The sequence below is a fragment of the Hippopotamus amphibius genome, chromosome 2 (assembly GCF_030028045.1).
Source record: "Hippopotamus amphibius kiboko isolate mHipAmp2 chromosome 2, mHipAmp2.hap2, whole genome shotgun sequence".
Lineage (NCBI taxonomy): Eukaryota > Metazoa > Chordata > Mammalia > Artiodactyla > Hippopotamidae > Hippopotamus > Hippopotamus amphibius.
Window position 1 is genome coordinate 172,594,512 of NC_080187.1, and position 15,452 is coordinate 172,609,963.

The following is a 15,452-nucleotide window of genomic DNA, read 5'->3' on the forward strand; positions in this document are numbered from 1 at the left end:
TTATCTTCTGAACTAGATTATGAACTTCTTCAGGGCAGGGACTGAGTCCTATTTATCTTTGTGTCTCTCCCAAGGTACTTAATAAGTGCTTAATAGGTGTCCATTGTAAAACGCCTCACTTTGATAGTCTTTCCAAAGCATTTTCTCAGCCATTATCTCATTTGATCATTACATCAACACTGTGAGACTGGAGGAGCTAGAAATATGTTAGTTCTTACTTTTGACAGATAAGGAACGTGAAACCCAAGGTCACAGACAGAGATGGAACAGATAATTGCATATGAAGGTTTGATCCAATTCAAGGCTTCTCATGGCTCTCCCCTCTCCCCTCCTACCTGAAGACAGGCCTCTTTTCTCTGTACCCTTCACCGCCTCATTCCCCCAGTACTTTAGAGCCGCTTAGCCAAAGCTTTGTAGTACCGTTTTAGAAAATTTGGCAAATATGTGACATGAAATTTCAGTAGGTTTCTGATCAGCTCTGAGTCACCAAAGCATGCATGCTATTTTGTTCGAAGTGCTGTTTGTTAGGGACATTATGCCTGATATTTAATGACGCTGCACTACAGAACTGAGGAAGCATAAATGATTTTTAAAAGCCTTAGAAAATGACAGCACTTTAACATTAAGCATGAAAGGTGGCAGTTGACAAGATGACCAGGGATATAAAATTTCTGCACTGGCTCACACTATTTCTCTATGTATTGCTAGTAGAACTCTCTAGTTGCTACTAAAAGAAAAGGTTAAACTCTCTGCCACCCGGGACACCTAGCCCTGAGATTCCTGTCCCTCCACCCCAGATTATCTGCTTCTCTGATGCAACAGATTTCATAACCTTGGGGCAATTTACTTAGCATCAAATATTTAAAAAATAATACACCTAATGACTAGATTCCAGTCGACTTTGAAAAAAGGGTGGGGGTGGCGTTTAAGACAGAGGGAGGTAGGGGTACCCATCTGAGAGGAGTGATGACCTTTGGACAAAGTCCACAGCCAGCCCGAGGTCAAGCCCAGAGAGGAAGTCAGGGAGTTGAACTCCCTCATCACTGTCTTCTCTCCCTCCCACCTCCTGCTGGGATCCCCCACTGGCTGAAACCAGTCAGGGAATATGGGAACCCTGAAGTCCTGAGGTAGTCCTTACCTTCTCCATAGAGTGTTGAAGAGCAGGAGGTGGATCTGGGGGGCAAATGTAAGACATCCAGCTCATTGGTCTAGGGGTGGGCAGGTGACCCAACCTGGCCAATAAGACATATGGGAAAGTCTGCTGGGTGCTTCTGAGATTTTCTTCCCTGTTACATGAAGAAGGCTCTTCTTCCTTCCTGCTTGGGATGCTGTTGAGAGGATGTACTTCTTGGACTTCTGAAGCCACCTTTTGACCATGAGGGGATTGCAAAGAGAACCGCAAACCACACTGATACCAGGGAGCTACTAAAAAGCCTCAGGATCCCCAGCTCGACTTCTGGTTAAGCAAACAATAAGTGTCCACATAGTTTTAAAAGAGAAGACAGAGGTTTTAGTGAAGGATGAGAGGTAAAGGTGAGAGCAGAGAGAGAAGGCGCCTGGCGGAGGAAACTGGAGAGAAAGCCCACCCACTCCTGGCATCGAGACTTGCAGACAGGCTCGGGATGGGTGGCAGGTCCGGGAAGGTTCAGAGGGCCCTTGGGTCAAGTTTACACTCTGCAAGCCGCGACCTTGAACAAGCCACGTAACCTCTTTGCGCCTTAGTTTTCCCCTCTGTAAAATGGGAATGACAGCGACTTCCTAGTAGGACGCTGTAAGAACTAAACAGGGCGGGGCAAGGCAAGTAAAACGCTTGGCGTAGTCTGACTCATCGTGGGGCCTCGGTAAAAGCTGGCAATTACCATCTTCTCAACGTTTGCCCTCAACAGGAGGGAGGTACCCAGGAAAAAGGACAAAGAAATCTTCCTACAACAGCTCCCAGCCCCAGCCCAGTCTCCAGGAACCCAGACCTCCGGCCGTTGGGGGTGGGGTCTAAAGGCGCGCGCCCTGAGGGGGCGGGGCCTGTCGTTCCCGCCTCGAGCGTGGCCCCGCCCCTTCCATCCCACGCCGCGTTGGGTGCTCTTTCGGCCTTTTCCCCTCCCCCGCCCTTCCCGCGCGGTCCTCCCGGGCCTAGCTTCCTGCAGCCCCTGCACCCTGCCCGAGGGAGAGGTTCCGGAGCCCGGGCGCGGGCGGGGGCCCGGTGTTGTCGCCGTCGGCCTGCCCGCCCCAGCCCCCTCGGCAGTGCCTCGGGAGCTTCAGCTGCCCATGTTGTGCAGGTTTGCTCCAGAGGGTCGGCGGGCGGCGCTGCGGGGAGGAGGAGCGCTGGGAGGGTCAAGCCGGCCAGTCCCCGGTCTCCGGCCGCCGAGACCGCCCTCGCCCTTGGGAATCTTTGGCTGCCCAGACGGAAGGAAAGTAGGCGCCGGAGAGCCCGCTCCGCATTTTGATTCATCTCGGGCCCTGTAAGGGTCACAGCTTGTGAAAATACCTGTAAAATCAATTTAACGTTCAGTGCAGCGTGTAAAGACAGCTCTAAGAATTTAAAAGACGCCTGAGTCAGAACATTTAAATACTTGGGTCCTTGTAGCAGCGTTTTAACACGTCTGTGTGCAAAGGGTGGAGAATCGAGCCTGATGGCCGCCACCGTTCACGCCCTGTAACACTTTAAAAGGGTAAAGAAAAGCACCCTAAAAAACCCCAAGTGGGCAGTTCCCTTAGGGAGGGAAGAACGGCTGACTTTTTTTGAAATTTGGGTTGGTCCTCATTTCCGTAGGCGAAATTTGCCTGCAAAATTTATTTGCGGGCTTAGATCCGTGATAAACAGAATGCTAAAACACTGAGCTTAACTAAATAGTGGCTTTTGTAGACAAGTCGATTGTGTTATTAATTCTTAATGTCTCATCCAAGGCAGGAATCGTTATCTCAGTTTTGCAGGTGGGAAAAAGTTTGGCACAAAAAAGCAATTCCCTGAAATTCGCTCAGAAGCAACGGCTGAGCTGCAAATTAAGTCTTAGCATTCTGACTCCTCAGCTACGTCCCCCTCTAGACCATGCTACAAAACAAATGAGTAGTTACTTTGATGTTACTCATAAAACCGGGGAGTAAACCAAATGTTCTGTGAACATGAAGTGTTAAATCATAATAACCATCTATGTCTGTTCTGCTTCGGGAGGCTCAGCTGCCCTTTGGAGTTTGATACTTTACAGAGAGGAGGGGGTAAAGCGAAAAAAAAAAAAAAAAAAGGGAGGTAATGTCAAGGGAAAATTTTTGTCTCCACAGAGTCCAAACTGTGACCATTTTTACTGCCCCTTTGTGTTGATGTCATTCTTTTCAGTGTACTCCGTGTTCTGGCAAAACACCGACGGCTCACGTTGTCGCCCTGGCCTGAGACGCATTAATACACCTCTGCGTTCCTCTTCTGGCCCTGACCTCCCTGTCAGTCTTCTTGTCATGCTCTTTCCTCTAGGTGCTCTTTACTAATGCTGTTATGTGAAAACCAGTTGCTTTTAAGTGTGGAGTGATTTGTCACCCCTGAAGGATGTTTCTAGAGTTAATGATCAAAAACTACCAACAGATCTCAGATGAAAGGACAAGTTACAGAAGCACAAGAAACTATTGTGGAATTTGATAGCGGAGTTATTTGACTGGAGAAAAAAGCAGACTTGTTTTTTTCCCCCCTTTTCCCCAGTTAACTCATAACTAGAAAGCAGCAGCTCAGTTTTAACCTTAGACATAATAGCAGGGGGAGGGAGGCATCCTCCTGTTTCGACTAGTGAATTGGCAACTTTTCTTTCCCGAGGAGGCTCCTTTTCAGACAGGAGTTGGTGTAATCAGTCCTGAAAAGCAGGACCCTCCCTGTAAGAGGCGTTTAGTCCCTCCCCATAAGAAGTGTTTCTCCTGCCCAGCTTGTAGATGATGGAAATTGGACCCCAAGGTAGTTGCCTCTCTGAAGCAGCCAAGCCAGTTTATTTATCTTTTTGTTTTCTTTTACTCAGTTGGACAGATAAGAATCACAAGAAAAGCAGATGGCATCCGGGGATTTCTGCTCACCTGGAGAAGGGATGGAAATACTCCAACAAGGTAAGGGTAGCCATTTGCAAGAGGTCTGAGGACTTATCCAGAGAGGTCTCATCTAGGGTCTTGTCTTCTGTAATAAAAAGGGGGAATTCCCTAGTGGTCCAGTGGTTAGGACTCGACGCTTTCACGGCTGTGGCCTGGGTTCAACCCCTGATTGGGGAACTAAGATGCCACCCCCCAAAAAATAAAAATAAAAAGGATTTACAGTGTTCACCAGTATGGTTTCTCTCACAGAAGCCTAAGTTTCTAGGGAAACTAGAATACTTGAAGATTCTTAAACACTCTCTTATTGGAAGACAGATTACACCAACTCCTGTTCAGTGCCTGCTAGTGCAGTAGACTACAGTTGCAAGATGCTCCCATGCTGTGTTAGCAAACATATCCTGAAGACAAGGGTGGCCAGTGAACTTTTGAAAGCCAGCTTCTTACCTGTGTCTTGAATTTTCTCATATCTTGTCCTCCAAAATCTCAGATCCTTGCGTATCTTGAATTCTTCGCATATCTCAAACCCTTTCTATATTTTGAATCCTTCGAAAAATTGAATCTTCTGTATTTTGACTATTTCCGTATCGATGTTTCAATGCCTCGTGAGGGAAAAGAGAGAGATTTCTTATTCTCTAAAAGTACTTTGGTATGATGGTCTAAAGAATGAAAATGTAAGTGCTTGGTAAGTGGGAGTAAAACAGAAGACCCCAGCAGAAAGCACTTGGGAAAAGAGATGGAAAAAAAGCCCCTTGAGCATGTGGAGTAACCAGTGGGTCCTGGCTTCTTGCACTTTTTCTCTTGCATCTGCTGTTCTGCATCCATATGGGTTACTCAGTCTATTTACAATAAGGAGAATTTGGTTAGTTAAATTTTTTATTTACTCTTAAGAATATACCTTCTCTCAGTCTGGCTTCTGCAACTAGAGATCACATCCAAAGAGGGAACTTTACATGTGTTGTTTTTTTTTTTTCCTTCCTCAAGAGCTCTAGTTATTCTGTGTGAAGGAGGCATTTTAGGTACTGTGGTGAGTTCTACCAGAGTCCCTTATTCTTGATTCTCTTTGTCTAATATTTTCCAACTGCATTTCCATTTTCTAAGATCTTAGTTTTTTTAAGACTCATTCTCTAATTCTTGATTAATGTCCTTGTATATAATATAAATGCTTGTTACTTTGAGTATTGCCTCTAGTTTATTTGTGGATTTTTCTTTTTCTTTTTTTGGCCATGCCACGGGCTTGTGGGATCTTAGTTCCCCGACCAGGGATTGAACCCCAGGCCCTCAGCAGTGAAAGCCTGGGGTCCTAACAACTGGACCGCCAAGGAATTCCCTATTCTTTGATTTTCCTAAAAATTTCATTCGATTTAGAAAGCTTCCCTATCAAAAACCTAGGGGTTTTTTGGAAGTGAGTATTAAGCTAAGAGTTATGCTCAATTACATAAATTGAGTCCATACCTCTTTGCTTTTTGGTCCCTATGGGGGATGTCCCATTAAGTGTGCAGCAAACAGCTTCCTCCTTGCAACTTGAGTGAAGAGGACCTGTTACAGAACCCACACTTCAGCAAACTGCTGCTGAGTCTCTCACAACATGTGGACGAGAGTGGCTTAAGCCTCACGCTGGCAAAGGAGCAGGCTCAGGTAAGAGCCCTGGGAGAAGGGCTGATAGGGAGGAAGGAAAAATCTTCTGAGACAGAAGGTTCCTACCTGGGATTTTTTTGGTTTTCTAGGTGTGGAAGGAAGTTCGATTGCATAAGACCACATGGTTAAGGTCTGAAATTTTACAGAGAGTCATTCAAGAGCTGCTTGTGGACTATTACGTGAAGACACAAGACACAAATGTAACTTCTGAGGACAAAAAGGTGAGGCAGGAGAGATGAAGTAAGCATTGCTACCAGCTATAGGAATGACCAGGTCAACAATGGCTTCAACTGGTTCTATGATCTGGGGGAAATAGCTTTAAGTAATGGTTATCAAGAAAGAAAGGCCCCCCAAAAATAAAAAAAATTTAAAAAAAAGAAAAAGAAAAAGAAAGAAAGGGACTGTAGTTATGGGGAAAGAGGTTGGTGTGTCGTCAGGGTTTTGAAAACAGACATTGACAGGAGAAAGCACTGGCAGCTGGGAAGTTATCTGAAGAGGATGAGGTGTTTGAGGACTTTGAAGATGTGTAAAGAACTAGTTCGTGAGGATGGAGGAGGTGGAGTGGGAGAAGTTTTATGGTAACTTTGTTTGTTTGTTTGTTTGTTTTTTCTCTCTCAGTTTCATGAGACCCTTGAACAGCGGCTTCTTGTGACTGAGCTGACACGGCTCTTAGGTCCCAGCCAGGATAGGGTGGTGCCTCCAAGGCTTGGGCTGGAGAAGACGGACCTCCTGGAGCTCATGCCACCCTCAGAGGTTGAGGGGGGCAGACATTGGGACCAAAGATAGATATTGGGACCAAAGGGAAATGGCTTAATTTCCTCCATATATTTAAACATTTTTTGGTTAAGCTTTATTGTTTCTGTGAAAATGATACATGTTCATGGTGGTTAAACTCAAGTAAATAAGAAAAACATTACAAGGAAGAAAGTAAAAGCTGAAATACTAAATCTAGAAATAAATGCAGTATTATTATATACAGCTTGACATAAATGGTATTATACCTTCCATGCCTGCATAGAGCGTATAATCTGTTGTCACTTAATATATTTTGGACTTTTTTTCAAGTATATATATATTACTTTTCAAATAACTGTAAATAAGATGATACCTTCTAAAGCACTTTTTTTTTAATTGAAGTATAGTTGATTACAATGTGTTAGTTTCAGGTGTATGGCAAAGTGATTCAGTTATACGTATATTTATATCTGTTCTTTTTCAGATTCTTTTCCCTTATAGGTTATTATAAAATACTGAGTAGAGTTCCCTGTGCTATACAGTAGGTCCTTGTTGGTTATCTGTTTTATATATAGTAGTGGGTATATGTTAATCCCAACCTCCTAATTTATCCCTCTCCCCTTCCTAAAGCACTCTCAGCACACTGTCCAGGCACATAGTTAGTGTTCAGCGTCCTTATTGTATCATCAGTTCATCAGTTTAAATCACAGATAAGATTCCATTGTATGCATGTAGCATAATTTACTCACCCTTATTGATGGATATGAATTTAAGGTTGTTTCCACATTTTTGCTATAGAAACCACACTGATAGGAAAATGCTAGTTCATATGTGTCTTGTATGATTATTTCCCAAGTGTTAGTGCTTGCAGTGGGATCACCGAGTCACAGGCTACAGACACAGAACACACTGTTACATACCACTAAACCGCTCTCCAGAGAGGAGCTCCCAATGCACCTAGGTCCCTACATTTTCATCAACATGGGATCTTTTTTTTTTAAAGCATGACTTTAAAAAAAATATTTATTTATTTATTTATTTGGTTGTGCCGGGTCTTAGTTGTGGCATGCATGTGGGATCTAATTCCCTGCATTGGGACCAGACCGAGGCCCCCTCCATTGGGAGCGCAGAGTCTTAACCACTGCACAACCAGGGAAGTCCTATGGGATCTTGACAGTCACCGTATTCTTTGCTAATTTGATAGGTTAAAAATTAATCTCCCTGCTTTGTCTTGATGCATTTTCTTTGGTTCTCATTGAGATTGTTAATCATCGCATGTTCATTGACTGGCCCTTTCTAGTTGCAGCAGTCTATCTACATCTCTCTTTTCCCTTCTGTGGCTGTAGGATTTTGTGTGGATGAGAGCCCGGCTCCCGCTGGAAGTGGAGGAGCAGCTCAAGAAGAAATGTTTCACTCTGCTCTGCTACCACAATCCCAGTTCAGGTGTGTACTGGCTGTGTTCTGTCCACGGCTGGCCTTCAGGGCTCCTGGTCTTCTCTTTTGAGAATAATATGTTTGAATCTTAGATTTGGGACAGAAGCTGGGAAGCTTTGGAAATATTTGTTTCCTTGCTGGTAGAATAAAGGCGAGGAATTTTTGTACGGACTCCTTTCATTCGGCAAGGTGCTGAGCGGCAGCATCCTCTTGCTGCAAGGAAGAATAGTTTGTTCTTCTCAAGAGAATCATAATGAAATAGGGAGAAGAGTTCAGGTTAATAGGTGTTTACCTTGTCTTTATTTCTATGATTTAAGAATTAAGGGCCAAGTCTGGGATTCAAAGTAAGAATGGAGAGAACTTAATTATGAGGACTGGGCTGTTTTTACCAGGCCATCAGAAGAAAACCTGGAGGAAGACAGAATTTGTAGGGCTAGATGTAGGATAGGGGCACTGAAACATGGCCTTCAAAGGGCAGGAGCAATTAGGGTTTTCCTGCCCAGCACTCTGTCTTTTTGCCCAGATTCAGACAGTGAAACCCTGAAGGCCGCCAAGGTATGGAACCTCGCAGAGGTCCTGGTGGGTGAGAAGCAGCAGTGCCAGGATGCCAAGAGCCAGCAGAAGGAGCAGCTGGTGCTGCTGGAGAAGAAGAGTGCCACCTACTCCCAGGTCTGGCAGGGCGGTGGGATGGCCTCCTTTCTCTTTTACCTTGACCCCAGGGGCCCCTCTGGGGAAGCCAGGGATTTCTGATCTCCCATCTTTTCTACTCTCTTTCATGGCTGCCCTCTTGCTCCTGCCTTCTGGGGGCTCAGGTGCTTCTCCGCTGCCTGGCCTTGCTGCAGAGACTTCTTCAGGAGCATCGCCTGAAGACTCAGTCTGAGCTGGACCGTATCAATTCCCAGTACCTGGAGATCAAGTGCAGCGCCATGATCCTTAAGCTGCGGTGAGCTGTGAGCCCCGTGGCTCTGAGGGACTCCATCTCACACACCACCCGCTCCAACCCTCGCCCGCATCTCTTTCCTCTCTACCATGACTGGCACCCTGTGGGTGTTCAGTGAATGTCACGTGACAGTATTAGGCTTTGCATTACTCTAAAGCTGTCAACATTCTTGGGTCTTTTATTTTACAGCCCTCTGAAATAGGTGCTTTACTGTGAGCTGAATTGCGCAGGAATTTGGGATGACCTTGTTTATCCTTTCACTGTTCAGCCCATACCTGGACCATGGGCAGGTCCTGTGTGCCATTCCTAAGTCTGCTGCTATCAGATATCCTCAGCTTGACATGTCTTTCTTCCCTCGGTCAGGATGGAAGAGCTAAAGATTTTGTCTGACACTTACACTACTGAGAAAGTGGACGTTCATCGTCTCATTAGGTGAGAACTCCCAAGAGCCAGATACAGCTATTCAGAGCTGGTCCCTACACCCTCCACCCTCCAGACTTACTCATTTTAGCGCCTTATTCTTGGGTACTTTCCGAGGAGCCAGATCCTTATGTTGTATCTTCTGTGCCTGGGCTTTTAGGGACCGTTTGGAGGGGGCCATTCGCCTACAGGAGCAGGACATGGAGAAGTCCCGACAGGTCCTGAACACCTATGAGGTCCTCGGGGAGGAGTTTGACAGGCTGGTGAAAGAGTATACCCAACTCAAGCAGGCAACTGAGAACAAGCGCTGGGCCCTCCAGGAGTTCAGCAAGGCCTACCACTAGGCATGGGTGGGGCCGGGAGGCTCTGCTTCTGCACAGGGGCTGCCTCCTTCTCTTCCTGCTAAAAGGACCACCTCCTCCTGAGGCCACCTTCACTCAAGAGAGTCTGGGGACATTTGCTCAAAACACTGCAGTTCTTTAGGCACCCTCTTGGTTTTTCTTCCTTGTTTACAATGACCGAGTCTCTTCTAGAAAATGTAACAGATTTGTATAATTTTATGTACAGCTATTTGTCAGTGTCAGCCCTGTATCGTATTTATCTCCTGAATAAAGTGATGATGTTGTATCTGAGGATTTTAGTCACTTTCCTTTGGGCAAAGATAAAAGAAAGAACATCAAAGGCTATATGAATAAGGAGGGAAACTGAGTGGATCCAAATAGAGATGAATCTGTAATTCTTACTCAAAGGGTGGGAGGTAGAAGGGCCAACCCGCCCGTGTGGAGTCTTGGAGGCTTCAGTCTTAGGCAGCAGAAGTGGATTAAAACTGGGCTTGCTCTTGAAGAACTGTAGTCTCCAGAGGAGTGCTAGATGCTCAGATGGATAGGCAACTATTCTGTCACTGTGGCTGTCAGTGGAGCAGGTGTGATAAAGCAGCTGGGCATCCAGCTCAGTTACAGGAAAGGACATAAGGCATTTGTGTTCCTGCTTCCTTGTGGTGTGGTTTGAGGGTTACTGCTTTCTCTGAGAGCAGAGGGTGGGAGGAGATCACCCTGAGGAACCAAGTTCCACAGTCTGTTTAGCTTAGAAAAAGCCAGGGCCTTGGCTGATATCAAAGTCAGGGACTGCAAACAGAAGCGCAAGACCTCCATGCTTATGTAGAAGGGCCTACCCAGCTACTCAAACCGCTTTCCAGGGAGACTGTCTCTAGGTGCTCTTTTGCTAAGATCAAATAATGATGGTTTTGGATTGATCCATAGGAAATTTAAGGTCTTTACACTCAACTTTACATGTTTCTGTAAATGGTGCTTACTTCCATTTATCTGTAATCAAGTGCTGCCCCACACAAAATGAACAGGAGCAATTAGATTGTATGGTCAGGCCATTCAGGACGCTGTTCTCTTGCTCTTTGTACTCCCCAGCTGGACCAGTCCCTGCTTCGCCTGCCCCCTACGCATGTGAACGTGCTTGCCCCCAGCCCCTAGTGATCGTTCTAATCCTGAGGCCAGAACGGCTGCACCTGCTAGTTTATTAAAGGGACGCATCTGCCCTCATGATGGTTGTTAACCTGAGGAACTGTGAGGGATGTGCCTCAGCTGCTGGTTTTGCTGGTAACTGATGAGCCAACCTGACTTAAATTCCCCCTGTAAACGGTAGCCTCCTCCTCCAAGTAGTGAAGGTTGCCGCCATGTCCTGCCTGCCCTCCACCATCAGCAGGGGTGGGGGGTGTTGCTCCAGGATCCTTTTGCTGTGAACGTGTAAGATTCCCTGTCCAAAAAAAAAAAAAAAAGAAAGATTCCCTGTCCAATGAGATGTTGATGTCTCTGTCACTGTCTCTGGGCTATTTCTTCCATCTTGAGGCTGGGCAACTGCACGATTTGCAGGCCTGGGGGGTCAGCCCAACATAGATTAATGTAGAAACTCAGAAACTTTCAATATTGTTTAGTTACGTGTATAATTTTTAACCTAACATTTTTGGGGGAGTGTTTTCAAACCTACAGAAAAGTTGAAAGAATAGTATGATAAGCACCAGGATAGTCTTTTTTTTTTTTTCCCCTTCAATTTTTAAATTATAGTTGATTTACAATGCTGTGTTAGTTTCAGGTGTACAGCAAAGTGACAGTATATCTAACTGAGTATATGTATGTATATATATACTTTTTTGTTTTAAATGAATTTGTTTTTGGCTGCGTTGGGTCTTCGTTGCTGTGCACGGGCTTCCTCTAGTTGCCGCTCGTAGGGGCTGCTCTTCGTGGCGGTGCCTGGGCTTGTCATTGCGGTGGCTTCTCTTGTTGGGGAGCATGGGCTTTAGGCACATGGGCTTCAGTAGTTGTGCTCACGGGCTCTAGAGCACAGTCTCAGTAGTTGTGGCGCATGGGCTTAGTTGCTACGAGATGTGGGATCTTCCCAGACCAGGGGTTGAACCTGTGCCCCCTGCATTGGCAGGTGGATTTTTAACTGCTGTGCCACCAGGGAAGTCCCTCTAAAGGTTTTTATCTGGTATTTCAGAAATTATATATATGTATATATATATATATATATATATGTATATATATTCTTTTTCAGATTCTTTTTCATTATAGGTTATTTTAAGATACTGAATTTAGTTCCCTGTGCTATACAGTAGGTCCTTGTTTATTTTATATATATAGTGGTGTGTATCTGTTAATCCCAAACTCCTAATTGATCCCTCCCTCCCCTTTTCCCTTTGGTAACCATAAGATTGTTTTCTATGTGAGTCTCTGTTTTATAAAAAAGTTCATTTGTATCTTTTTTTAGATTCCACAAATAAGTGATAACATGTGATATTTGTCTTTCTCTTTACAACTACTTCACTTAGTACGAGAATGTCTAGGTCCATCCATGTTGCTGAAAATGGCATTATTTCATTCTTTTTTATGGCAGAGTAGTATTCCATTGCTTATATGTACCACATCTTCTTTACTCATTCATCTGTCAATGGACGTTTAGGTTGCTTTTACGTCTTGGCTATTGTAAATAGTGCTGCTATGAATATTGGGGTGCATGTATCTTTTCTAATTAGAGTTTTCATCTTTTCTGGGTATATGCCCAGGAATGGAATGGCTAAATCATATGATAGCTCTATTTTTAGTTTTTTTGAGGAACCTCCATACTGTTCTCCATAGTGGCTGCACCAATTTGCATTCCCACCAACGGTGTAGAAGGGTTCCCTTTTCGCCACACCCTCTCCAGCATTTATTATTGTAGACTTTTTGATGATGGCCATTCTGACTTGTGTGAGGTGATACCTCCTTGTAGTTTTGATTTACATTTCTCTAATAATTAGCACTATTGAGCCTCTTTTCATAGCACCAGGATACTCTTAACCTATATTCAACAATTACTAACATTTTGCTGTTCTTTCTCTCTCCCTCTCTGCTTCCTCCTACTCTCTCTATATAGATAGTTATACAGACTTTTTTTTCCCCAAACCATTTTATAGTAAGTTGCAGACATTATGACATTTCATTCCCTAAATACTTAAGCAGGCAACTCCTAAAATAAGGGCACTTCCTGTATAACTAATAAAATTATTATACCTAAAAAATCAATAATTTCATAATATCTATTATCCAGGTAATATTCAGATTTCTCTAATTTTTTTTTACTGGTCTAGGGTCTAAGAAAGATTCATGTATTACATTTGGACATTAGATTTCTTTAATTTCTTTTAAAATAGATCATTCCTCCCACTTTTTTTTTTTTTCCTTTGGCTGTGCTGCATGGCTTCTGGGATCTTAGTTCCCTGATCAGGGATTGAATCTGCAGTGAAAGTGCTGAGTCCTAACCACTGGACAACCAGGGAATTCTTTTTTCTTTTTTTTTCTTTTTAACGAAATTGGCTTTCTGAAAAATCCAGGCTGGTTACCTTGTAGAATGTCCCATTGTCTAACTGTTTCCTGTGATGGTGAACTTGTTCCTCTCCTGTCTGATATAGTAGCCACTAGCCACGTGTAGCTGTTTGAATTTAAATTTAAGTTAATTAAAATGAAATACAATTAAACTTTCCGTAGGTTGGTGGTTACTGTATTAGTGCAGACAGACAACATTTACATCATTGCAGAAAATTCTATTGGACAGTGCTATAAGCCTACATTTCCTGTAAACTGGAAGTAGGTCTTCAGGCTTTATTAGATTCAGGTTAAACATTCTTGTAAAGAATACTTAATAGATGACATTACGTACTTCACATTACATCACCCTAGAGCCACATCAGGTCAGAATATCTCATTAATACTTATGCTGAGTTTGATTCCTTGGTTAAGGTAACAACTGCCAAATCTCTTTCGTATGTAAAAGCACATTTTCCTTTTGTAGTTAGTAGCATCTGGAAGTGAACATCAATAATCTCAAAATAGTTCTTCCTGATATTTATTATGGCATTCAGCATTTCCTCATTTAATTAGGTGTTCATCTTGAACAATACTAGATTTTGGTATTTGAAAGAATAAGAATAATAAAAAAGAAATAGACCCTGTCCTCAGTGCTTATAACTTATAGACAACAGTAGACACATAAAAACCACCCAAGGATATCAAGTAACAGGAAGTGCAAATAAATGTGATTGAAAACCAGGAAAAGTGGGGACTGCCCTGGTGGCGCAGTGGTTAACAATCCGCCTGCCAATATAGCGGACATAGGTTCGATCCCTGGTCTGGGAAGATTCCCACATGCCATGGAGCAGCCAAGCCCCTGTGCTACAACTACTGAGTTGCCTGCTGCAACTACTGAAGCTTGTGCACCTACAGCCCATGCAAAGAGAGAGAAAGCCTGTGCGAAGCAATAAAAACCCAAATGCAGCCAATAAACAAATAATGAATTAATTAATTTTAAAAAAAGGAAAAGAAAACCAAGGGAAATGAATCAGGAATCATAAGGTAGAGCCATAGATTTTTTTTTTTGGGGGGGGGTACACCAAGTTCAATCAACTGTTTTTATACACATATCCTCGTATTCCCTCCCTTCCTTGACTCCCCCCCCCACCTCGAGTCCCCCCCCCCCCCAGAGCCATAGATTTTTTTAAAAATTATTTTCTTTATTGGCTACATTGGGTCTTCGTTGCTGCACATGGGCTTTCTCTAGTTGTGGTGAGCAGGGGCTGCTCTTCATTGCAGTGTGCAGCCTTCTCCGTGCGTGGCTTCTCTAGTTGTGGAGCACAGGCTCTAGGCTCATGGGCTTCAGTAGTTGTGGCACACAGGCTCAGTAGTTGTGGCTTGCAGGCTGTTAGTTGTGGCGCAGGGGCTCAACTGCTCTGCGGCACATGGGATCTTCCCAGACCAGGGATCGAACCTGTGTCCACTGCATTGGCAGGCGGCTTCCTATCCACTGCGCCACGAGGGAAGTCCCAGGAAGAGAGATTTGATTTAGATTTGTAGAGGCGAGTTTGGGATAGAATTTTGGAAAAAGTGACAAAGAGAAAAGGGAAGGACCAGTATGTGAAGGCACTGAGTTAGGAATGAGCAAATCACGTACCAAGGAAAGCCTTCTTTGTCATCTTAAATGACTGAAATTTCAGAAACATGTCCCATGGCTTCAATCAGACTCTGAAAAGCTGGTGTTTAAGAAATGTTTAGATTTCCAGCTGTCTGAGAAAGCAAAATAGTTTCTGAGGCAGTAGTTCCCAGCCCTGGCCCACTAAATGACATGGGGATGGACAGCTAACTGTTTCTTCTGTCTCTAAGAGCCTAAAGAAAATTGAACATTTGCCTGCAACAGTGCTGCATAAACCACTTAAAAAAATCTTTACTGGCTTAAAAACAAAAATATTGTGCTTTGAAAAAAATTCAAAAATATTTCAAAACCAAAGAAGTATGTAATGTAAAACACTGAACCACACACCGCCTAATACACACACACCACACACACACACACACCCATTATCCCAGTCCACCTCCCTAGAGCAGCCAGAGTGATTTGGCATGTATAGTGCCAGACTTTTTTCTAAAAATATGCAAACAAATGTACAGAAATATTAGCTCATATTATTGTTAGAGTATGGCTGTATCATAATTTAACCATTCCCTCCATGATCGATTTTTAGATTTTTTCCAATTTGCCCTGTTGCAAAAAGGCTTCATTGAATATCATTGCATATGTATTTTGCTCAAGTGCTTTTGTTTTTTTGGTATTATAGTAAATCAGTATATTAATTCTAGTTATTTCATGAAAAAAAATGAATTAATTGCTGAGCTTATGAATGTAGTTTGACGGT

At 43.7% G+C, this 15,452-nt stretch overlaps 1 protein-coding gene across 1 annotated transcript; it reads left to right on the forward strand.

Moving 5' to 3' along the window:
- The first annotated feature begins 2,090 nt into the window (after window positions 1-2,090).
- On the forward strand, window positions 2,091-9,850 carry HAUS4 (HAUS augmin like complex subunit 4). Its single transcript, XM_057722639.1, has 10 exons — window positions 2,091-2,273; window positions 3,990-4,074; window positions 5,549-5,691; window positions 5,781-5,912; window positions 6,310-6,444; window positions 7,773-7,869; window positions 8,384-8,529; window positions 8,673-8,803; window positions 9,164-9,232; window positions 9,381-9,850. The coding sequence occupies exons 2-10, from the start codon at window positions 4,020-4,022 to the stop codon at window positions 9,562-9,564; spliced, it is 1,092 nt and encodes a 363-aa protein (XP_057578622.1). The 5' UTR covers window positions 2,091-2,273; window positions 3,990-4,019; the 3' UTR covers window positions 9,565-9,850.
- The last annotated feature ends 5,602 nt before the right edge of the window (window positions 9,851-15,452 follow it).

Bases quoted from the DNA above. Each gene is read 5' to 3' on its own strand.
- HAUS4 (XM_057722639.1), top strand. From the start codon at position 4,020: ATGGCATCCGGGGATTTCTGCTCACCTGGAGAAGGGATGGAAATACTC. The intron at 8,530-8,672 runs GTCTGGCAGGGC...CTGGGGGCTCAG, and splicing joins AGAGTGCCACCTACTCCCAG to GTGCTTCTCCGCTGCCTGGC. The intron at 8,804-9,163 runs GTGAGCTGTGAG...TCCCTCGGTCAG, and splicing joins GCCATGATCCTTAAGCTGCG to GATGGAAGAGCTAAAGATTT.